This window comes from Epinephelus fuscoguttatus, linkage group LG12 (genome assembly GCF_011397635.1).
Source record: "Epinephelus fuscoguttatus linkage group LG12, E.fuscoguttatus.final_Chr_v1".
Lineage (NCBI taxonomy): Eukaryota > Metazoa > Chordata > Actinopteri > Perciformes > Serranidae > Epinephelus > Epinephelus fuscoguttatus.
The window spans coordinates 42,315,404-42,340,658 of record NC_064763.1 but is presented as its reverse complement, the minus strand read 5'-3'; the positions used below and the strand labels follow the sequence as shown (position 1 = coordinate 42,340,658).

Here is a 25,255-nt window from a genome sequence, read left to right as displayed (position 1 = left end):
TGTTTCCACTGAGGGAAATGGTTTCAGCTTACAGAGACGAGGAGTTACATGGTGCATGTCAGGCTATGGCGTAGGGTACGGCAATTCTATGCCGAGGCAGAGCATATGCCATGGGTACGGCGTCGATTGATTCAATGCATAAGTATAAATTCCGCCTGACACTGTCCCCTCCGAGGGCGTTAAATCTGCCCTCAGTTCAGTCTGTCAGGTGCGTGCAGCATTTCTGACAAGTGTTAGAAAAGTGTTGGTCAGTCTGTCTGTGTCACATTTTGCTGCTACTTTATCTCAGAAGGTCATAATGATGTTGACAAAGTTTTCCTTTGGGGAAATAATTTGCATTTGGAAAAAATATATATTTAATCACACTAGTATAGCCCCCCCACACACACACACATACACACACCCAATGAACACAACTAAAGCTGTCAGACAGATGTAATTCAGTAAAAGCACAGTAGTTCCCTCTGAGATGGAGGTGAAGTGTTCACACTCCAGTAAAGCACAGATACCTAGATGAAGTGCTTTACTGCAATACCTGAGTAAATGTATTTATTCATATTCCACCATTAAAACAGGTAGAAACTTTGACACTTCAGTTTACGTGCAGACCCCTCACTCACTCCGGGGTATGACTTCCTGCTCCACGTGCAGTGAACCGGGCTGGGCCGTCACACAGAACCGACCCCGCCACGTTAATCCAAATCACAACATTATTACAGCTAAGTTAGTTATGTGAGTTTAAACCAGTTTGAACCAAACCGTGACTTCACGTTAACGAGTCACAGCCAGACAGGACCGGTTATTAACCGCGAGTCAACACACGCAGCGACAGCTAACGTTGACATACCGATAGCATCATTTCCGCCTCGGCTAACAACACGTTGGCTTTATTAATTAACCGTCCAAACAAAGCCACGAGAACTCTCCCTTATTAATGTGTGAAATCATACCAACTCAAACTCACGGCACTGCGGGAGAAACACCGCGCTGCTGCGGCTACTTACAAGTTACGTGCGTCAAGCTAATGTTAGCCAGCGAGCTTCGTCGCTAACATCCTTAGCGCAAACGTTAGCAAAACAAAAGCAAGACGGACAAAGAACAGTCGTTAGTTTGACGCAGATTTACCTTTAACAGCGATGTTACAGGTGCTCGGTTCTTTCTCGGTCTCCCTGCAACAGTTTTAAAACCACGGAGTCCGAAATCTTTCACGATAAAAGTCTCTTTAGCGAAACATCGGCAGCGGCCGTAGAGCTTCGTCAACGAGGAGGGAAAACTGTCGAACGGCAACCGTCACTACGCACTTTCATACGTCATCACCTCTTCTTCTTCTTCGACTTTCTCTGGCAGATGGAAAACCAGCTTTCACGCGCATTACTGCCATCAAGGGACTAGAATGTGAATCAGTGTATTGACAGGAAACCAAACCAAACAAATCAAAACAAAAAGAAATCAAGCCAAATTAAACAAAGTAGAACAGAAAGAACTTTATTTATCTCTGGGGGGAAAAACAAAGACAAACAAAAACAGAACAAAACAAACAACAAAGCAAAACCCCCAAAACAAAAACAAATCAAACCGCCACAAACAAAAACATTAAAAACAAGACAAGACAAACTTATTATTATCAAAACTAGGGGAGGGAAAGGACTTTTCTTCCCTTCTTCTTCTTTTCATTCTCTCTTCTAATAAGGGAAAGAATTAAAACAACATTATTTACATTATTATTCATGTTATTTTAATTATTATCAATTTAGTCCCTGCAATGGGGCAGTTGTTGGGTTGGAAAGGTGACTTAGATCACTAGTACGTGAAGTATATAGATCGATCTGCACTTCATTAGGAAATGCGAACACATAGATCATGATAGGGTTATTGTTAATAAAATATCTGTGCTTAATTTTTCGGTTTTTGACATGTTTTCTTGTTTGCCTTATGTCTTTACTATGTTTTTGTTTTTTTAAATACTTTAAGCCGTCTCTGTTTCACCTTCATCAAATAGATTACTTTGCCAATCTAATGGACGAGTTCTCTCACTGGGTAACAAGTAAGTTATGAATAGTTCTATACGTTATAGATATATGACATGGAATGTTAATGGGTTAATAAATGTCAATCTGTACAAAATGGAGTAAATGAATTGCAATAAATTTGAATGTGACAAGTATTTAAAATAAAAATTATACAAGCTCAGAAACTGCATTGTCCACAGAGAGTAATCATTGACTTGAAGAGCCGATAAATCTAAATCCTTAACATAATTTATGAAGCTGTTGAGCCTTCAATATTTAAGTTGTTGTTTCTCATGAAAGGCTTGATAACATCTGTCTTATTCATTGCGTAATGCTTGGTCTATTAATGTTCTTCCATAAATATGCAATACATTTTTTTGCATGAAGCAAGATGAGGTCCATAAATGCATGTTCATTTTAGGGTTCAAGGCTGAAGGGCCTATTGTTTCTGCTTTGACTTCATTTTTTTTTTCTCCAGAAGTGTTTTTACACATTCCCGTGACATGTTACATCCTAGACATATGAAATTTTTACCAGTGATTAGAAGTTGTGTGCAGATTAGAGGGTGACATGGGAGTGGATTTTCAGTCCTGTCCCATCCCACTCCCGTGTTGTGTTTCAGTTACAGTAAAAAAAAAAAAATGTTTTAAAAAAAATACAGAACATGGATCACACAATGCCTACCTTAATTATTTTAATTATTTTTACATTCACTCCACATTGAAGCTGTTCAGAATGATAAACACATTTGATTTCTGATGTGGTCAGACAACACGTCATAACAACCAGTTCTGAGAGAGAAAAATGTAGTTAAAGTATTGCAGGAAAAGTAATGTTTGGTTCCTCTGACTGATATTATTATATATGACATCATTAGATTATTAATAGTGAAGCATCAGTGTTAGAGCAGCATGTTACTGTTGTAGCTGCTGGAGGTGGAGCTAGTTTCAACTACTTTAGAAAAACTTGACTATTGTTATGATTCCCAGTCCCACACGCTCACGTTGACTTTTTTTCCCATCCCGTCCCAATCACGTGACGAATAGTGAAACTGATTCACGTGCACCGTGGGACTCCCAGAAAAATGTCAGCCACTCGTATAGATAGGTGCAGCTCAAGAAACATGACGCCAGTTGGCCAGATGGGGTCACTATAATTAAGGCTCAAAAATTCTGTTTTTGAGATGAGTAGCCGTCACACTTTGACACACAGGTGCAGCTCAATGTGGTCAATAAAAAACACACAAGAGCCACGATTGGAGTATGTCTGCAGACGCTGGATCTTTGTTTGCTGTGGGCATACAAACTGTAAGAAATTGTGTTAGTGCTGCGGCTGCATATTGCTTTTATTACATTTATTTATGTTTCTACGTTATTTTATGTGGTTATATGTTGTCCGTACAATAACGTTGTGCAATTAGGATTACTGGCGTTTAAGTTTAGTCGGTTTAGATGGATGTATGCCCCTATTCCACGCCAGGAGACAACGTGGATGCCGGAGCTAACGAGCTAGCATTCTGTAGCTGCATGATTGCTACACAGCGGCAGTGCAATGGTGTGGTGGAGAAGATCAGTGTCTAAAGGGGCAGCAACAGAGCAACCAGTCAGCCAGTGAAGTTAGCCCCTGTGCGCGGGGGTGGAGGTGTGACGCCGCGGGAGGAGCAGGAACATCCAGCGGGTAGGCGCCGATGGCCATGGCCGAGCAGCTGGATCTTCAACTGGACAGCTGGGCAGCTTGTCACCATAGCGACTGCACATCCGGTCATGATCCACCTAATGGACTTCCTGGCCACAGCAGTGGAGGTGGGGCGTTCAAGGAGAATACAGCGTCCAGTGGGTTGTTGCCAAGGGCAGTAGCCTTGCACCTGGACACTGCAGCGACAGCTCGAAGGTTGGAAACAACGCAGCCATGACGGCACTCCTGACCCTGCTGATTCTTCTTCTTCTGGTGGTGGGTGAACTTACTAGGATGATCCTGTCTCCATCATCCTCGCAGGTAGAACATCACCTTGTATTCTCAAGGGAGGCCCTGCTTGCTCTGTGGGATAAAAGCAAGGCACCCCCGGACCATCTGCCAAAGTACATAAGAGCGAAGCCAGCGGCGAAATCACAGCAGAGAAAGAGGGGCAGGAGAGGCTCCCAGACGCGGTAATAGACCATCTTTGCCCTCAGTTATACTAAGCAACGTAAGGTTGTTGCGCTGTAAAATGGAGGAGCTATGGGTAAACAGAAGATTTTGCCATCAATATAGAGAATCAAGCGATATCGCACTGACGGAGACATGGCTCCGTCAGGACACCCCGGACTCACTGGTGGAGCTGGAGGGCTTCTCCTGCGTCTGTGCGGACAGAAATGACTTATCAGGGAAATCAAGAGGTGGGGGGTTAATTGTCTATGTGAGGAATAACTGGTGCAAGCAATTTAAAGTAATAAAAAGTCTGTGTGGTCCGGATCTGGAGCTTCTATGTATATCTATGAGTCCCTTTTACCTCCCTAGAGAGTTTGGCAATATTATTCTGTGTTTAGCATACATCCCTCCCAGTGGTTACGCTGGTAGAGTTGCTAACCTTATATCAGAATTTGTTCACTCCTAACTCCAACGTCCTCCGGGGGTCCCGGTTTTTGTACTTGGGGATACGAACCATTGTAAACTAGAGCCAGCACTACCGGGGTTTCAGTAATATGTAAAGTGTGTCACCAGAAACTCAAAAATACTGGATAAATGCTTTGGTAACATAGTTGGTGCTTACAGGTCAATTACCCTTCCTCCAATCGCAAATTCACTCAACGGTGCATCTTATGCCCACTTATAAATCAGTGCCAAAGTCAACCAAGCCCCAGCACAAAACAGTGCTGACTGACGACAGCATAGAAACACTGAGGGGCTGCTTCCTCAGCACTGATTGGAGCATGTTTCATAGTTTAGAGCCTGAAGAGGCTACAACAACCATCACAGACTACATCAGTATGTGTGTGGATAATGTGGTTGAGAAAAAAGATATCTCACATTTCCCCAGTAATAAAGTTGACATTACTAAGGAGATTAAAGCATGTATTAACAGGAAAAAGTTAGTTTTTGTTGCTCATTAAATAGCGATGATAGGTCTGTTTCCACCGCAGGAACTTCGGGATAATTTTACGGGGCCAGGGCCGTTGGTGCGTGTCTCCATCGCAGGAACCGCCCCCGAAGGACAGAGTTCCGGAACTTTTATGGGGGCTAAACAAGTCCCTGCCTCGGGGTAGGTACTCAGAACGGCCCCGAAAGACTCCTGGCTGGGGCTTGGGGATTACTTGGTGCTGATTGGATATATACTCAAGGAGGGATGTGATGTCAACAGAAAGCAACAAAATAGCCGGCATTTTTAAAACTCAGCAGACGAGGATTAGCTCGTTCATAGCTTCCTCCGCCATGTCAAAAAAAAAACTCACTAAATGACCCGTGAAAAAAATATTCTTTCCAGCGGATATCTTAGTTACAACATGATTGAGCTAGCAAAGCAGTTTTGTGTTGATATGTGTGGTATTTATTCAGTTCTAGGAAATCACGATGTCTAGAAAGCATCAGTGGCTGCAGCTGACAGGGACAGCTATCAGCAGGCTAACATCAGGACATCATCTGTTAAAAGCCTCCCGTTGTCGGATACGACATGAAACTACTCCAGTTAGCTCGATCATGTTGTAACTAAGACATCCGCTGGATTTTTTTTTTCACGGGCCATTTAGTGAGTTATTACAGACACCGCTAAGGGCTATCAGCTAACAGCGTCCCTGCGTCGCCCCGGTCAATGGTCGCGCAACGATTACGTCACTTCCAGAGCCCGTAACTTTACAGGAACCTTCCTCCTACTCCGCTCTCTCAATGGAGACACGGCGGTTGAGAGGGCTGAGCGAGAGGACGTTCCTGTAGTAGTTCCTGCCCCTTAAATAGTACCAGGAACTTCTTCAGTGGAAACGGGCCTGATGTGAAGGTGATGAAGGAGACTCTGATGACACCGTCTTGCTTGCATAAAGAAAAGGTTTATTACAAGAAGTACAGCATCTATCAAGCATCTAGAATGCTTGGAGAGGGTTCGAAGCCAATATGAACTGCTCTGAATAACAGCTCCAAACACCCTGCTTATATAGACTTGGTGGTGTTTGTGAAATGTGAGACAAAGTCAAACAGACGACAGAGAGATATTCTAGTTGGACTTCAACAATCCTTGACCTGGGCCATAAATACCTTCTTGACCCTGACCATATATACTTTAGACCCTGGGCCCCTAACTGCCCCCCCCCCCTCGCTCTGCACTCTGCCAGCTGTAGTGTAATGTACTGATTTACTGAAGACATATACTGTACCTTTTAGTTGACCTTTAAAAGATATGTGTTGAAGCAATATAATCTGTGCAACTGACAAATTACACATATTTCATGTATTCTTATGACACACACACTCACTGAGCACTTAAGCATTGTGGTGGAGAAGTACCTAGGACTCACTGTGAATCATTTCTAAAAATAGCATGAGGATGGGTTCAGAAAACACTAGTGGAAAATTAGGGGAATTACAGCTTGTCCTGAGAATGACCCTAGTAAGAGGAGGCGGTCTTAGATCTAGGAAAAACATTACTCAGCAGAAATATGACACCATTATGGTGGGAAAAAAGTGACTCAGCAGAGGTGGGATATCGTTACGATCAGAGCCAAGTGGGAAGGATTAAGGGAAAGAGATGACTCAGCAGAAATTCTACGATAAAAGAGCGAGCACAAACAAAGAAACTTCAGTCTCGCTCCGGAGCTTGACTCATTGAGTTGTGATGTGTTTGTTGTCTGCGAGCACATTAAACTCAGTTGCATCTGATTCTACGTGTCTCCAGTGATTTTTTGACCTCTGAGTATTTGAGTTTTTGATATCTAATGGAAGACAAAGAAAGTCCGTTTGGGAGGGGAAGAGCGAGGTCGCGAGCTTTCTGGCACTGCTCGAGACCTTGACTTTTTTGCTTCTACATAATTTGGCGAGCCAGCGTAGGAGGACGAGGAGGTCAGATCCTAAGATCGCTTGGCTGCACATCAGACGTACAGGTGGCCACCAGATGAGGTAAGCAGAGCCTTTTTTCTGCCTAAACCTGGTGCGTCTGAGGTGCAGTTGGGGGCCACTCAGGTCGGAGGTATTTGACAAATTCCTCTCCTAAAAGAACCTAAAATGTGATGTAAAAATTACTAACTAATAACACAACATTGGAACATAGCTGATATATTGCTGGAGACAACTGAATCTAGTGCAACACAGTGTGTGTGTGTGTGTGTGTGTGTGTGTGTGTGTGTGTGTGTGGAAGTTAGAGAGATAAACATGGAGAGTGAATGTGGGAGTGAGTGAGTGAGTGTGTGTATGTGTGTGTGGAATGTGGGGGAGTGAGCTAGAGAAACCAAGCAGGCAAAAGAAAGAGTGAATGTGTGTGTGCTGAATGTACGGTAATAAATGTAGTGAGGAATGTAGTAAGAGTAAAGTATTTAAAGTATTAAGAGTATTTAAAGTACAATAAGAGAAGAAAAGAGTACTCAAAAGCACATACGTGGATACCGCTGCCGGAACTTGCCAACACTCCCTTTAGCCTGTAGGGGCGGGGGTGTTGATGCCAGCCGGCAGGCTGCGCGGGCGGAGTGCTGGTAGTAAATTCGGATACCGCTGTTGGCTTGCCTAGTACACCCTGAGTGGGTGTGTCTAGGGGAGACATCAGGTCTGCATAGGCGATTTACTCTAAAGAGATTAAAGGCCTAAAAGCTTCTGTGGATACCGCTGTTTTGAGGAAAGTGACCTCCCAGCCACAAGGAGGAGTCACAGACAGAACAGGTCTGAGCGGACAGATAGCTGATAACGTTGCAACCAGAGAAAACGAGAAAAAGACAAAAATAAGTCAAAAAGTTAAACAGATCGATCAAAAGTGTAAAAATTGAAAATCTAACTGTAAGCTATAAAGTTCTTGTACATATATTGTAGTATATCTAGAAGTAAGTTGTAGTAAACACAATATAATCTATTCAAAGTAATGCATGAAGCGTTGTATAAAGTGTTGTAAATACAGTAAAGTGTTAAATAAAATGTAACTGTAAAAAGACTGACAAATCATTGGGAGACTGACTTAACAGATAGTACAAAGGGAGGGGGTGAGGAATGCAGCCAGCAGAGTGAGGAACACAGCCAACAGAAGTGGGCTTATGCAAAAAGCAAAGCTTTGTTAAAATTTGATATTTTGGTTCTGACCTATTGGGTTAAAGGTCATTACAAAGAAAAGAAAAAAGACATTTTGGGGCCTGAATGTTTTATCATAATCTGGTATCTGTGTTTGTTTTATGTGATTTGTTTCAAAGTTTTGTTACATGAGGTAGTTATTAACAGTGTCTCAGTGAAACAAAACCAGACAAGGGTAACCTAACGGTGTCAACAAATTGTCTGGGGACTGGAAACCTAACGGTGCCAACGAAAAGTCCACGTTTCACTGATTGAACCAGTTGCTCGGGTGAACTCCATACAAACTGGTTGGCTGTTAAGGGGAGAATAAAAAATAAATATCTGTTACTTTAATTTAATCTTATAGATAAATAAAATAAGTTATAAGTATAGTTTCATAAATAAATAGAATAAGTAATAAAATTATAAATAAAATAAGTTATAAGTATAGTTTTATAATAAATAAAATAAGTAATAAAATAAAGGAAAAGAAGTTGAGATCAAGCTGTTAAGAGCTGGGTGGAAGAAGGTGACAGCAGTAGTGATGAAAATTGGGCTGAGCAACATTGTGTGACTGATGGCATAGTAGATATCAGAGGCATAAAGAACACATTTCGGGTTAGAAAGAACCTACATAGACAACGAGGGTGAGAAGCAGTGGCAAGACGAGGCAAGACATTTGCTAAAACTTTGGATAGTTAATAAATTTACCAACTGAAACAAGTGAAGGGCAAATTTCAGGTATACAGTGGGAGACGATTTTAAATAATTTGTGGACTCCCCGCTCTTTAGATCCACTGCTGCAATATTTGTGTGATGGTTATAAAAACAGACCTGTAGCTTCACTTCCTCTGAACCAGGTAATATTTCAAGATTTAGAGAACAGAGTGGAATTTAATCCAAGATTGCAGATTGTTGTCGTGCCTAGAAAAGCTAATTTGGGAGGAGATTGGTCACATAAATTAGAACATAACCTCTGAAGAAAAATAATACAAAACTGCCTTCACAGTAGGGAAATTACTAGCACTGATACATACAAAAGAAACAGACGAGCAACCACAAAATTCCCAGAGTGAGTAAAGTTAAACAAGGCTTCATGGGAGCCAACCAAGGACAGATGGAAAAAGGGTTTCTGACACCTATAGAGATAGTGATGACATAACACCCAGGTAGGAGAAACTGAATCCAACGCTGTGTGACTAAATGGCACAAAAGAACATCTAAAAATAGGAAAAAGAAAAAGAACAAATCGTTGGCCTAAAGATGGAACCTTCAACCTGGCATGTTGCGACAAGGTGGATACAGAACTAAGACACACTGAGGCAAAAGACACTAAGGCGAGTTATAAGAAAAAGAACAAAAGGGTTAAAATAAAAAAAAGGGAGGTATTGGGGTGGTTTAGACAGACAGGGGGTAGGAAGCAAATGGTGCAAGTAGAGTACTGTAAGCATCCACAGGACCCACAGGACTCACAACCACCGCAAATGGTGCAAGCAGAGCGCAGCAAGGACACACAGGACCCCCAGGCACCGACGGATGTGACACCCACAGCCCCACCCCTGCCAGCATCACCACCACCATATCCACAAGACATATCACCATCAGAGACGGCACAATACCCACTACGCTCAGTAGGGAGGCAAGAGCAGCAACAACAATGGAAGGCCAAGTGGAGGGAAGGTTCACAGTGACCTTGGCCAGGGATACGAAGACCGAGAGCAGATGAAAGAAGACGCTCCCCACACGCAGAACACTGACAATGCAATGCCTCACATTACCACTACTGTTATCCACAATGAGCAGGTGGAAACAACGATAGCCAGAGGCCCCGAAGGTCAGGGTCGAGGCGAACCTAGGGGAGGACCAGCAGGCTGAGGAGGATGGAGAAGGGGACCAAACCTTCCTCCAGGACCCCAGCCACCACAACGGCAAACCGATCCGCGAGCCGCACACTATCAGCAATCAGGCTCCCAGGAAATGAATACAGGATTTCCAGGAGTGAATCCTGCAGCGCCTAACAAGCTGTGCTGGGGTTGTTACCAGCCCGGCCCCCGACGCAAGGGAGTGTCCGGTCAACCCATGGGAAGGTCCAGCAGAAAACTGGCTGAAAAGCGAGACAGGGTGCCCATGATAGGGTTGCCGGAGAAGCCTGAAGGGAAGTAATGTCACCAGTCATTTCATTACAGCCACACAACGAACCAACTATACCTGTTGTCATCCACGAACAAGCATATTCCTGTATGGTGGACACAGGGCTACATATGGAAACACAAAAAAAAAAAAAGACTCTATACACCCCCTCTCTAAGTCATCCATCAAGACCATAGGCTTCTCTGGGAAATCACAAGTCATACCAATGACAGAGCCTGTTTCAATGCTCATCACTGGTAAAGTCATCTTTGCACCCCTACTCTACTCAACTCATACGCCAGTGAACCTTCTAGGCAGAGATATATTGTGCCCTCTCAAAACTAAGATCATGAGTACTCAAGATGGACTATATTTAGACTTCTCTGACAACCCCCCACAAAGCATGATGCCACAGCTGCCCGGGAACACCACAGAGACATCACAGGCGTCAGGTCTACTGGCTCCAACTGACATCAGAAGAGTCTCACCTCAAACAGACATGGACTCAGTGGGAACCATGGGTCAGGTTACATTTTGATACAACACATACTCCCAATCTGCCACTGCATTGCACGCTCATGTATGACGCGGACCAGACTCATGTACATTGTAAAGAATGCAGGGACACAGTGCAAAAAATAAATAAATAAATAAATAAATAAATAAATAAATAAAAATAAAATAAAAAAGAAAATAAAAACCATGCCTGATCATTAGTGAAGACATGTATTCAGTACCTCAAGGTGTGGCGGCAGCCATCTGCCTCCCAGAAGAATTAGCAGGATGGTCACAGGTGCCAAATTCTGCACCACACGTTACATTGATGATAGCAGAAAGTTATGAGTCTCATCATCTGGGCCCAATGGTCAGACGTGCACTGCAGGTGCGAGAGTGGTTACCCACCAAGAACAAATACATCCACATTTCAGATGACAAACAATACATCAGAATCTCAACTAAGACAGGTGATGAAACAGTCGCAGACAAGGTACATGTAGATGGTACTACTCCCACACAGACAGCAGTCACAGAAGAACACGCACAATTGTTGAGTAAAGTTCCACCACATCTATGGACAGCACATAAAACTGATGTAGGATAAGATCAGCGCAACCTGTTCGCATCACACTAAAACCACATAATAACCTATCATACCAGAGGCAGTATCCTCTCCAGTAGCATGCCAGTGACGGTATCCAACCCACAATTGAAGGCTTGGTAAAGGCTGGAGTTCTGGTCAAAACTAGAAGTCCGTGCAAAATGCTCATTTTTCCAATCAAGAAACCAACTTCTTCAGAATAGTAGCTAATGCAGTGGTGGAAACAGAGACGCCACATATGCCAGATTCACACACGTTGCTTTCAGACCACCCGACACACAGTGGTATACAGTCATTTATTTATGTTTTGTTTCTTTTCAGTGTACCGCTACACCCAGACTCTCAATATTTGTTTGCGTTCACTTATGAATGTCAGCATTATGACCTAGCTAATTTGAACGTGCCAAGCACTGTATTACAGTATGCAGATGATTTGCTTGTCTGTTGCCCTTCAAAAGAATAATGTCAAAAGATTCCATTGCAGTGCTCATAGCATTAGCAGAGGGGGGACACAAGGTTAGTAAAGACAAATTGCAGTTCTGCCAGCAGTCTGTAGAGTACTTGGGCAGACAGTTGAGTGGGGATAAAAAGTGCATTGCCCCATCTCAGATAGAGGCAGTAAGTAAGGCTTCTCAACCGCAGATGGTGGGCCAAATGTTGTCTTTTCTCGGCATGACAGGATACAGTCGGCCATGGATTTGTGACTATGCTATAAAAACTGCTCCACTCAGAGCTTTAGTAAGAGCAGCAGGACAGACAAACAACACAGCACAGCTGTCCTGGACGGAGGAAGCAGAAGGTGCGTTCCAAGCCTTAAAAATAGACATGCAGTCCGCTCCAGCGTTAGGCACTCCTAACTACTCCAAACCTCTTTATCTCTACGTAGCAGAGAAATCTGGGTTTGCGCGTGTCGTCCCAATGCAAGACACACCCACAGGTAAATAACCACTAGCATATTATAGCACTAAGCTCGATAACATAGAGGCCGGTTTGCCTCCCTGTTATCAGGGGCTAGCCGCAGCTGTCTTTGCATTTCAAAAAGCATCCTCGTTAACAATGGGACATCCTGTAACTTTGTACACCTCTCACCAGCTTTGGCCCTGCTGACAAGTCCCAGATTCGTTTTGACACAGGCGAGGATATGAGGTATATCCTGTCCACTCCTGAGCTCGACATTCAACGTTGTACCATCATTAATCCAGCCACCAAAATGGTTCTACCCATAGAAGGTACACCACGACGGTCTTCATGGCACAGACAAATTTATGCACACTCTTTATGCACACTCGCAAAGATTTACATAATCAGCCCATTTTAACTGACCTCACATTGCTCGTTGATGGCTCCTGTTTTCAGGACGCCACAGGTAGTCATGCAGGTTATGGAATTGTACAGCTCAATAACGATCAGAATTTTGTGACTGTGCGATCATGTCATAATCAATTTGCTCAGTCCTGCTCCCCAGCTTGCAGAGATAAAAGCTCTAACAGCAGCATATAGATTAGCAAAGGAAAGTCACTGAATGCATATACAGATTCAGCATATGCATATGGAGTGTGCCACATCCACGCAAACATTTGGAAATAGAGAGGGTTTCGTGGAGCAGACGGCACCCCAGCTACACATGAGGAGGCCATTGTTGACTTGTGGGAGGCTGTGCTCCTCCCCGAAGCCCTAGCTATAATCAGATGATCCAGCCCACCAAAAGACTGATTCATTGGTAGCCAGAGATAATAACCTAGCTGATAGCTAGCAAGATAGCAGCCAAACAGGCAGCAATGGGTGCAGTAATGGCACCCATGTTAACCATCCAAGATTGTGAAACCCTCACTACCATGCCTTCTCTTGTAGCCGCGAAAAACAGAGTAAGTGAAGCTGAAAAACGACTGTGGATCAAGCGTGGCGCTATCAGAACACAAGCACGGGGGCCAACAAATGGTCTCTGGCGAGACAGTCATGGCAATTTTGTACTACCAACCTTGTTGCTGCGACATGCTATAATTTGGGTGCATGGTAATGACCATTGCGCAAGGGGGGAGATCCTACGGAAATTGCAAGCAACATGGTGGTCACCATTCATGGCAGCCACGGTAGATAGAGTACTAGGCAAATGCGAGATCTGCGCAAGATACAACATCAGGAGAGTTTTTACAGCCCCACTGGCGCACATACCACCTCCAGACGGTCCTTTCAGACACCTCACGTTAGACTACATAGACATGGGAGCACAATCCAGAGTAAGAAAAATGAGATACGTCTTGGTGGTCATATGCGGATACAGCTGATGGGTAGAAGCAACAGCTACAGCCGATCAGATCATAGAACACTTGCAAAATTCCCCTGCCGAGAAGTCTTCCTGAGATTTGGGATGCCGGATACCATATCATCAGATAACGGAAAACACTTTGTATCTAATGTAATACAAGAAACACTGAAGCAACTAGGCATCAAACAAAAGTTCGGCTGTGTCTACTACCCTGAATCACAGGGGGCAGTAAAAAGAGCAAATGGGATTCTGAAAACAAAAATAGCAAAAATAGTAGTAGACAGTGGGGACAAGCTTAACTGGGTGGATGCTTTACAGCTTGCACTAATGTCAATGCGCTCACAAGCTAGCAGAATCACGCATCTAACACTGCATGAAATGCTTACGGTTCACCCATGCCAATACCATATTTGAGGGGTCCCTACGAAGGGCCCCCATTGGAGCAACTGCAAAATGAAATGTTTGACTATTTACGAAGTCTAACCCGTATCCATAGGACTATCTTCCAGCAGGTGAAAGGCACCACCGAGGACAGAAGGGTCGAAATCCCAGAAGACCTTCAACACATACTTCCTGGAGAGTGGGTGTACGTCAAGGTGTTCGAAAGGAAGTGGGACCAGCCACGCAGAAAAGGTCCATACAAGGTCATATTAGCTACACCAACTGCCTTGAAAGTTGAAGGTAAGGATGTTTGGTTCCATCTTAACCACTGCTGCAGAGCTAACAACCCAAAGAGGGTGTCGACAGAGAGCACCTCAGAGGAAAACACCCCATCCTCAGTGGCTGATGATGAACCTCATGAGTCGCCACCTGGTAGCCGCAGGGCTGATGATGAGGGTCCAAGCGCAGAGAGAACAGAGAGAGAGAGAGGAGAGGCATGAAGAGAGCAGGGAGAAGAAAGCAGCAGCTCAGAAAAGGCGAGGTCAGAAGCATAGAAGGGTTAGACACAGACCCAGGAGACTCAGACAGAAGCAGAACAGACTCAGGAGACTCAGAAAACAGAGAAGGAACAGCCCAGGAACAGCCCCAATAGACCAGCACAGGGAAAGGTTGAGAGCACAGGCAACATGGGGGGAGGAATTAAAGTGGGAATAATAATACTATTAACCCTATTGCTCATCCTAGTAGGAGTAGAACAGAGTGAAGGGGCAGAACCAGACAGACAAGGCCAGGCACAACTAGGCGAGTGTGCAATAGCACTAGGGACCATGGCCGCAAAAACAGGGCAAGATACCTTACAGAGAGATCATGCAGTTGACTTACTATAAGTCACATGCTTATGATGGTGTGTTAGTGGAAGGTCCAGGAAATGTTAGGTTGCATGGCGGTCTATAGGACCACAATGTAGTGTAGAAGGGATGGTGACAGCAAGAGTCTGGTGTCAAGAATGAAAAATGTGCCAATGTAGACACCTGGCACACAGAACCCGTAGAACTGGCTTAGCAATGGATCAAACTAAAACCGAAACCCCATAGAAGAATCAGAAATATGCCGGTACAAGACACCGAACTAATTAGAAGTACCACATGGAGATCTAATATGTTTTATCAGTGGTTAGAGTACTCCGTCAAGCAGGTAACTAACAGCTCGTGCATAGCCTGCCACAGAAAATTAGGCCTACCTAGAGTTAGGCCCCTCCCCATGAATACAGGCGAAGACGGAAACCTGACTTAAGCTTTAGAAAACATACGTAGATTAAGAGACCAACAGGTACAACACTCTAATTGGAACACAAAAAATTCTTGACTGGTTAGAAAAGTTCTCTGTTGGAAAAATCTCCTATGATCTATAGGAGTAATATTTGGACTTGTTATATTCTTTTGATAATTTGTTGCGTCCTTCCCTAGTACAGATCCTGATAAGAAGGGCCATGAGAACGCCACGGGACAATTTGTTATGCTGATACAACAGCAGGAAAAGCTCCCGAGAAAGGCGGGTGTGGAAACTAGATAAACTGTGGGTAAGATCCTATGCACCCAAAAGATTGAACAACGATTTATATGAAACCATGACTGACAATATGGACGTATGTGAGAATATGGCTGATAGTATAAACTTATATGAGCCAATGAAGGGGAACCTGGAAGGGAATACGAGGTTGTATAGAGGAGAGCCGATTCAGGGTAGGAAATCACCAAATAATTGCCAATAGATTAATGAAAAACCTTGCTGTTACCAAACCCATACTAACAATCAACTGATTAACATTATATAGGTTATCTATCCTACGGGGCAATTAGGAGGAAAAGGAGGGAAGTGAATTGAACTAAACAATGTCCTTTCCAACACATAGATAGGTGCAGAGCATGGCCAGCAGTTGGAGATCCCTGTATCCAAAGCAGCAGAATCCAGGGTTGGCCTACCAAGAGCGCCCAGCCATGCCAGAGGACCAGCCCCCATTTGAGCCCAGGCTAGGGATGACCTACAGCGACAACTGGTCAACCACCATGAGCTGCAACAGGAGGTCGAGATGCTGAGGCACCAGATGGCCCTACCGGCGCCTGCTGATGACTGGCACATCCACCTATGAGCCCGACGGATAGTAACTAGGCAGCATTAACAGCAAAGATAACTATGTACCTTGCTTACTGCGACCTGAATATGAGAAGGTTATTGTAATTAATCATGCGTGCAATGGAAAATGGCAGCAAGAGCACCCAGTATAACTCTTGTATCCAAACACCACTACATTAATAACATTCAGAGCAATTAGATTATGGGAATTATTACCGAGACTGTTTATGTGTGATGTATACTGATAATGGTTCTGTAGTATGGGACTTTTCAAGTCCCACACGATTGAATATATATTTTTTCCTCTGTTATGTTTTTGATTCATGTTGATTATTGTATGGGACTATGTAGCCCCAAAGGGGGGAATGTAGTGTAATGTACTGATTTACTGAAGACATATACTGTACCTTTTAGTTGACCTTTAAAAGATATGTGTTGAAGCAATATAATCTGTGCAACTGACAAATTACACATATTTCATGTATTCTTATGACACACACACTCACTGAGCACTTAAGCATTGTGGTGGAGAAGTACCTAGGACTCACTGTGAATCATTTCTAAAAATAGCATGAGGATGGGTTCAGAAAACACTAGTGGAAAATTAGGGGAATTACAGCTTGTCCTGAGAATGACCCTAGTAAGAGGAGGCGGTCTTAGATCTAGGAAAAACATTACTCAGCAGAAATATGACACCATTATGGTGGGAAAAAAGTGACTCAGCAGAGGTGGGATATCGTTACGATCAGAGCCAAGTGGGAAGGATTAAGGGAAAGAGATGACTCAGCAGAAATTCTACGATAAAAGAGCGAGCGCAAACAAAGAAACTTCAGTCTCGCTCCGGAGCTTGACTCATTGAGTTGTGATGTGTTTGTTGCCTGCGAGCACATTAAACTCAGTTGCATCTGATTCTACGTGTCTCCAGTGATTTTTTGACCTCTGAGTATTTGAGTTTTTGATATCTAATGGAAGACAAAGAAAGTCCGTTTGGGAGGGGAAGAGCGAGGTCGCGAGCTTTCTGGCACGGCTCGAGACCTTGACTTTTTTGCTTCTACACAGCCCAGCAATCCTCTACACCTGTTCCTGCCTCTGCTGCCAAAACCAACCTGCCAGCCCTGCCAGACATTCGAATCACAAGCCCTCCGGTAGCCCTCCTACCCGGAACCATTCATCCATTTCACCCGGCTTCCACACCATTCCCTTCATTCATTCCTTATTGAACTTTTGTATTAAGGACTGTTAACCTGCAATTGTCTGCCTCTGGGTTCTTCTGCAGCAGCCCTGACAAGGTGTGGCCATCGTGCAAAAGGAGCTTAACCATTTGCTTGGGAAGGCAAGAGATAAACATCACTCTGACACTGAACAAAGCTTTAGAGCCAAGGATAACAGGAACATGTGACTGTATGAAGAACATAACTAATATGACCCCATGTAAGAAACAGCTCGTAACCTAGGATGATTCAGGTAGGGCAAGTGAACTACATGACTTCTTCCTCAGGTTTGAGGATCAGGACTTCTCCTTGAAGGGGAAGGAGATTTTAGACACTATGAATCCTACTGGGAAATGTGACCTCTTAATTTCACCACAGCTGGTGCAGGCTGTCTTTAGCAAAGTTTGCAAAAGAAAATCAACGAGTACCGACGGCTTGCCTGCCTTTTTGTTAAAAAGTTGTGCTTTGGAATTTTTCCCATTCTTCAACCGTCACTTAACAGTCACACAGTGCCAGGTCTGTGGAAAAAATCTGTCATTGTTCCAGTCCCTAAGGGTTCATGTCCAACTGTGAATGATGACTATAGACCTGTCTCATTAACATCGGTTGTGATGAAAAGTTTTGAAAGGATGATTATCAATGTGATGGCCGCACTTGTAGCCACACAGCTGCATTAAGGTCTGTCCCCCGGTGGCACTCACACTTTGGTTTCTTTTACATTTGTAGTTCATTTTTCCCTCATTTAGCTAATCTTAATTACATTTCACATTACAAACACATAAATGACAACACATTGGATTTTGTTTCATACATCATACTCATTTTATTTTACAGTTTTGACAGTACATTAGTTTCCATTTGTAGCGCGCACATTTGGTTAAGTTTTGTACAGTCACTAGTTTCTTTAAATTGTTCTAATTTTCATTTCTTGAGTTACCACTGTGCAGGTGCTGCTCCTGAAGGACATCTGGCCACGCTCAAGCAAAGGATGTGCCGCAGGAACTGAAACTGTTAAATACAGGAAGTGGCCAATTGGGCCGTACCAATTCCTGCCACCTCATAGGGAGAAACTGTTATTTTTCCGTTTAGTTATATTGTTTGTTTCTCTTGATTAAAAAAATAGCTTTGGTATTTTTGGTTTGGTTAATTTAGTTGAGTTAACCTTTTTTGGGGGAATTATTCTGTTCATATTTTGTTATTTATTGCTTAGTTGGTAGTGTTTGTCTGTCTGTCATCCCTCTTGTGTCTTAATGGTCTGATCAGCCAGTATATATGTTCCCCATTGTGTCCACTTTGTAAGGTCTGTTGTTGGTGTTAAGGTCACTTCAGTTCAGTTTTGTTTATTTGACCTTTTTTATGGGCCCAGAACTTTAGTTATACATTTATCATTTGTACCTTTTTTTTTGCAATATTTGTGTAAAATAAAACCCTTTTTTTTTTAAAACCACCTGAGTCTCCTCTTGTCTGCCAGCTCGGTCCCTTACATATGGTGGCAGCGGTGGGATCAGCCGGTTGAGCATACAGGTGTGTTTTTTTTTCCCCCTCCTTTTTCTCCGCCATTTTGTGAGGCATGCAGCGTGGAGCAAAGTCCAGAAGAGGAAATCGGGCAGGGATTGGAGAGACACATATAGGACCAGAAAACCAGGTGAACAGTGATGCAGAGATGGAGGGTGCAGCTTTAAAGGGAGCATCAGGCACTGAGGGTGAAGATGTCAGAGAGCCGACATTGAGAGACTTGACGTGTATTATTCAGGCCTTCATGGGGCAGCAGGAGGCCCGTGAAGTGAAACGGAAAGAGGAGGCGATACGCCAGGAGCATCGCTTTAAAGCTCTACAACATCAGTTCCAGCAGTTGCAGCAGGAGGTACAGGTACGAACTTCTCCAGTACCAGAGCTCACGTCAACAATTCCAGATCCTCGGGAGACTCCTGATCCAGATGATGATCACCCACAGGCCCGAGCCATAACTCCATCAGCACAGATACACCCTGCCATTATCTCATCAGGTCAGTCCCGAGTCTCCCATGAGCCCAGACTAGAGAAACTAACAGAAAATGATGATGTTGAACATTTTCTCATTACATTTGAGAGAATTGCAGCAGCATGTCAGTGGCCAAAATCTGACTGGGTTTTTCGGCTCATTCCATTGCTAACTGGTAAGGCCAGGGGAGCCTATGTTCATATGGATGTTGATGAGTCTCTTGAATATGACAAGGTAAAAACTGCTGTTCTGAAACAATATGACATTAACCCTGAGACATACAGGCAAAGGTTTCGTTCCCTGGATGTTGGACCTGATGAGAGCCCCAAGGAGCTGTATGTGAGGCTGAAAGAGCTGTATGGAAAATGGATCCAACCTCAAGGTAAAACAGTTCAGCAAATTGGTGAAACTATTATGGAACAATACTTGAGAATGTTGTCTCCTGAGCTTCAGGTTTGGGTAAAGGAGCATGGTCCAAAATCAGCTGCTGAGGCTGCCACTCTGGCTGACGTGTTTGTCGCTGCCCGGAAAAAGAGCCAGCCATGGACTAACAATGCCTGGCAGGCCGCAAAGGACACTCGCAGGCCTACACCCCCTCAATACCACCAGAAGTCAACGCCAGGTGTGAGTAAGCCTCCTGCAAGGGAGAATCAGCATGTTCCATTAAGAGCTCCAAATAAAATACCCACTTGTTACCTGTGTGGACAGGAAGGCCATACCAAACCAATGTGCCCAAAGAATCCAGCCAAGCTCACTCAAATGTGTTATGTTCCACGCCAAAATAGTGACATTAAACCTAAGAGTAACCAGTCCATGAAAATGACGAATGTCAAGATTAATGGGAAAAACCTCAGAGCCCTGATTGATACTGGCAGTACTCAGACCCTGGTGCACAGACAATATGTACCAGTTAACGCTATCTGCACTCTTGAGACCATCCCTATCTGCTGTGTGCATGGCGATGAGAAGCCTTACCCCACTGCTGACATTTACATTGAAGTGCAAGGACAGGCCTATCTGTTAAATATTGGTGTTGTGGACAACTTGCCTTTCCCAGTGGTTTTGGGTGATGATCTGCCAGTACTTTTTGATCTGTTAAACCCAACACAAAGTTGTAATGTTGCACTCACCAGAGCACAAGCTAAGCATGCAGATGGGGATTCCCCAGCCCTCAGTGCCTTGCTATTCTATGGCGTCGAGCTGGAGACACAACCCGGGAAGTCTCGAAAGCCCCGTAGCCAGAGAAGACAAGAGAAATTCCAATGCACTGCGGTACAACCATCAGCTGAGGCTGCTCCAGACATGCCCCTGGGGTTTCAGATACCCACCAACATAATCCAAATGCAGCAAAATGATCCAACTTTGTCCACCTTGTTACAGAGAGCTAAAGAGAGGGAGCCAGAGACTGAGCCTGATGGTAGGAGGGAGGAGTACTTCCTGCAAAGTGGTGTTCTTTACCATCGGCATGGCCAGGTTAAGCAGCTAGTGATCCCGCAAGCAGCCCGAGATGTAGTACTTACCTTGGGCCACGCTATTCCCTGGGCTGGCCACCTAGGGAAACACAAGACCACTGCTCGCATTAAGCGCCATTTCCACTGGCCAGGCTTATGTTCAGATGTGGCCCAGTTCTGCAGGAGTTGCCCTCAGTGCCAAAAGACATCAATTAGAGGTCTCACCAAAGCCCCTCTCCAACCTCTCCCAATCATCAGTACTCCCTTTGAATGCCTTGGGATGGACATTGTTGGTCCTGTGGAAAAAAGTAAAACAGGAAACCGTTTCATGTTGGTCATCACAGACTATGGCACCAGATATCCAGAAGTTTTCCCATTGAAATCCATTAAAGCAAAAACTGTGGCTTTTTCCTTGGTTCAGTTTTTCTCCAGGGTGGGTTTCCCTCATGAAATTTTAACTGACCAGGCCACTAACTTTATGTCTACCCTCTTGAAACAGGTCTACCAGCTGCTGGGCATAAAGAGTGTGCGTACCACCCCTTACCATCCACAGACAGATGGACTGACGGAGCGTTTCAACCAAACCCTCAAACAGATGCTCCGTAAGTTTGTGAATGAGACTGGATCTGACTGGGATCACTGGCTTCCCTACCTACTCTTTGCCTATTGGGAGGTACCCCAAGCCTCCACTGGTTTCTCCCCCTTTGAACTCCTCTGTGGTCATGAGGTGAGGGGACCTCTGACCTTGTTAAGGGAGACCTGGGAAGTGGAGCAGGGGAGGGAGGAGCCTGTTAATGTCATTTCTTATGTCATTCAGATGAGAGAGAAACTGCAGCGGATGAGTCAATTGGCCCAGACACACATGGTGGAGGCCCACTGGAAGGATAAGGAGAGAGCAACTGTCTGTGGACACCACATGTGAAACCATTTCCTGTTGGGGGTTGTCTTGCTTTTGCCTCTCCATTGCACCTGTTGTCACTTTGATTTGCACCAAAGCAGCTGAAACTGATTCACAATCACTTAATACATCATACTATGATGACATAAGTTGAACAGGTACAAATTTTCATTTATCCCACTGTCAATCAAGCTACTTAATAACAGGAAATGAAGGTCAACTTTTTCAACTTAAACTTTTTTTTTTGAATTATATGTTGTCTGTATATGTGGTGGCTGTGTGACGGTGGATGGTCTCTCGCAGGTCCAAAACAAATTTCTCCTAAGGGAGACAATAAAGATCTTATCTTATCTTACTTGTGCTTCCTAAATGGACAGATTGATATCCCTGAAGTTTAACTGATATTCTGTGACGCTGTGACTGTAAGTGGTGTTCCTGTATTTTTTTTTTCTTGAGCAACGTAGAAAGGCAAGGAGGTAATTCTACCTTTTGTTTTATTCCTCTATGTTTGACAATTCTCCCAAATTATTGTTGTGTTATATGGTTCTGTGTTCTCTGTACACTTGTGGTTTTGAGAGGCACTATAGGAATAAAGATTACTTAATTCTGTACAAGTTTCAACTGTGCAAGTCATTGATGACATGGACCAGGGGATTGCGGAATGACAAGAAAGAGATTACGTCACCTATTACTAAGATGTTAACCATGCTGACACGTGATCAGTGTCATGTGAACATGGTTTAGGGCCGGGCAAAGCTGATATACAACGTGTAGAATAGATAGAACCCTGCAGACCAGCTCTGCTCACATGAAAATAAACACAGATGATGGATGGACGATGTGATTCAACAGGTGTCTGTGCTTAATGGGTGTTGGACTTTCATGGTTCTCACAATACAACAGGAAGAGATTTATTGTGCTTTTATTTGACAGTGACATCAGGTTAAATTTCTCATGTCGTCAATACTTCTCTAAGATGTCCTATGCAACTCAGTCTCAGACCAACATCACTGTTGGAGCTTACTGGCAAGAGTGATGCTTTCCACTCTGACTACACTGCCATGCTGTGTGTTTCTCTTCATCAACGGGGTCATGTTATTCACCTTGAGGAGTAAAACTGTGTTTCGTGAGACCTCTCGTTACATTCTTCTGTTCAACCTCCTTTTAGCAGAGACTATCCAGATGGCACTGAGTCAGATACTGTACCTACTGGCTGCTAGTACAATAAGGCTGACATATCCTGTGTGTGGTGTTCTCATCTTGTTTTCTAGTCTCACAACCAGTGTCTCTCCTGTCACACTGGTGGTGATGTCTCTGGAGAGATATGTAGCTGTGTGCTACCCACTGAGGCACTCTGCCATCATCACCATCAGAAACACAGCAGTGGCTATCATTGTGGTTTGGACCTTCAGTTCACTAAATATCCTCACTCGAGTTCTGTTACTGTTAGAATTTACATTTGAAGACCTGGAGAGTCTGCAGATGAAAGATTTTTGTGCCATGAACAACATGTTTCTTGACCCAATGTCTGAGCATTATGACAAAGCCTACACTTGTTTTCTGTTTGTATCATCTGGTACGGTGGTCACTTCTTCTTATATCGGTGTGATGATAGCAGCCAGGTCAGCCTCCACAGACAAAGCTTCAGCCCAAAAGGCTTGTAACACACTGCTGCTTCATCTGGTGCAGCTGGGCCTCAGTCTCGTGTCAACTATGCACAACTCAATGCTCATAGCTCTTTCGAGAATTGTAACAAGGATAGCACATGTGCGCTCCCAGACTGTTTTATATGTGTGTATTATCATCTTCCCCAGATGTCTGAGTTCTCTCATTTATGGCATAAGAGATCATACCATCAGACCTGTCCTCATGTACCATCTATGTTGTCGACTGAAACTCTCAGTCGTCTCAGCCAAGGTCTCATGTTAGACTTGATGAAATGGTTTAAGCTTTGTATGTGCTTGTAAATGTAGTATAGGGTTAGGGTTATAATGACCAAAAAAGAAGTGCAGACTTGACTGAACAAAAAATAAATAAAAAGCTCTTACAGGGGCTTCTTAAGGACCACAGTTAATTTTAAGTCTGGCTTTCAAATGACCCTCAGGACAGAAACACCCTGATGAGTACATACCCTGAAAATCTCACCTTGTTTTTTTCCCTCCACAATATTTCTATTTAAAGTTTCAATATTGTAAATTGCAGCGTTTTACACTTATACAATAAATATGATAACCTAAAACTGCTGCATTGAGACAGAACAAAGAGAGAGAAAGAGAGCTCTTCCTCTGTTAATAAATGAAAATCTGTACAAATATGAAGTATATAAGTTGTAATAAATGCAAAATGTGGCAAGTATTTAAAATAAAAAAAATATACAAGCTCAGAAACTACATTGTCCATTGAAGTTCGTCATTCACTTTTGTTTCTATTATTATTGTTATAGGCCCTCTGATATAAAATTAAGATTCGTTTTACTGGCCCGTATAGATAAACTTGAATTGAATGATAGTATATGCATGCAGCAATAGTAATCATATATGGAAAATAATGATAATGTACAACCAAAATTTATAGCAGTAAACTGTGGCATGTGTGTGGCATCAGGCAGGGCCACAGCAGTGGATGCAATTACGACTCAGAATTGAGACGCAACCCCAAACCATGGGAACCTGTGAGATGAGAAAGCACAAGAACTCCAGGAGAGAGGCCAAGTTAGTAACATGGACTCATGGGACACAAATGTTTGCAAATGGAGAGAGAAAAAGGAGAGAGGAACTCAGTGTATCATAGGAAGTCCCACAGCAGACTAGGCCTATATCAGCCTAACAAGGGACTGGTCCAAGGCAAGCCTGCGCCAGCCCTAACTCTAACCTTTATCAAAGAGGAAGGTCTGAAGTCTACTCTTAAATTTAGAAATATTATTTCTTTTCTTTGTTCCAATCAGCACACATGCTGCCGCATTCTGGATCAGTTGGAAATTCTTTTGAGACCCTTGGAGCAATCCGATAAGAAGGAATTGCAATAATCCAGCCTAGAAGTAACAAATTCATGGACTTGCAATGTTTTGCAGGTAAAGGAACGCAGCCTATGAAGTTTGTTTTATATGAGATTTAAGTGGCATATCTTTTTGTTTTAAACTTTACTTTTTTTATTCATAAGTTTAAGGGTATTTACAGAAAATCATATTCAGAAAATTCAGAAAGTCCATATGACCATTGATTGTGTCGCTAAGTAATATAAATACAAATCAGGGAGACCAAGTCCTCCCTCACATCGGCTCAAACAGAGGACTTTCAGTTTTATTCTAGCCGACTTTCCCCGCCGTAGAAATTTAGTTATCAAACTATTTAAACACTTAAAGAAAGATTGAGGGACATGGAAAGAAAGAGTCCTAAATAGATATAAAAACCTAGGGAGTACACTCATTTCAATACAGTTTACCCTACCTATTAATGAGATAGGCAGCGTTTTCCATCTGTCTAACTC

General features: G+C 43.5%; 2 protein-coding genes and 1 pseudogene across 4 annotated transcripts in view; 2 read left to right on the top strand and 1 right to left on the bottom strand.

Moving 5' to 3' along the window:
- The window catches only part of nup98 (nucleoporin 98 and 96 precursor), a 42,768-nt gene extending 41,471 nt beyond the window's left edge, over positions 1-1,297 (bottom strand). For all 3 annotated transcript variants that reach the window (XM_049591347.1, XM_049591349.1, XM_049591348.1), the window contains exon 1: positions 1,126-1,297. The gene's annotated coding sequence lies outside the window, so the exon portion shown is untranslated. The remainder of the gene's footprint in view (positions 1-1,125) is intronic.
- Positions 1,298-19,009: 17,712 nt separating this feature from the next.
- LOC125897860 (uncharacterized) lies at positions 19,010-22,286 on the top strand. Its single transcript, XM_049591314.1, has one exon. The coding sequence runs from the start codon at positions 19,010-19,012 to the stop codon at positions 21,791-21,793; it is 2,784 nt and encodes a 927-aa protein (XP_049447271.1). The 3' UTR covers positions 21,794-22,286.
- Positions 22,287-22,745: 459 nt separating this feature from the next.
- LOC125897859 (odorant receptor 131-2-like) lies at positions 22,746-23,698 on the top strand (annotated as a pseudogene).
- The last annotated feature ends 1,557 nt before the right edge of the window (positions 23,699-25,255 follow it).

Coding starts and splice junctions, on each gene's coding strand:
- LOC125897860 (XM_049591314.1), top strand. CDS start 19,010: ATGCAGCGTGGAGCAAAGTCCAGAAGAGGAAATCGGGCAGGGATTGGA.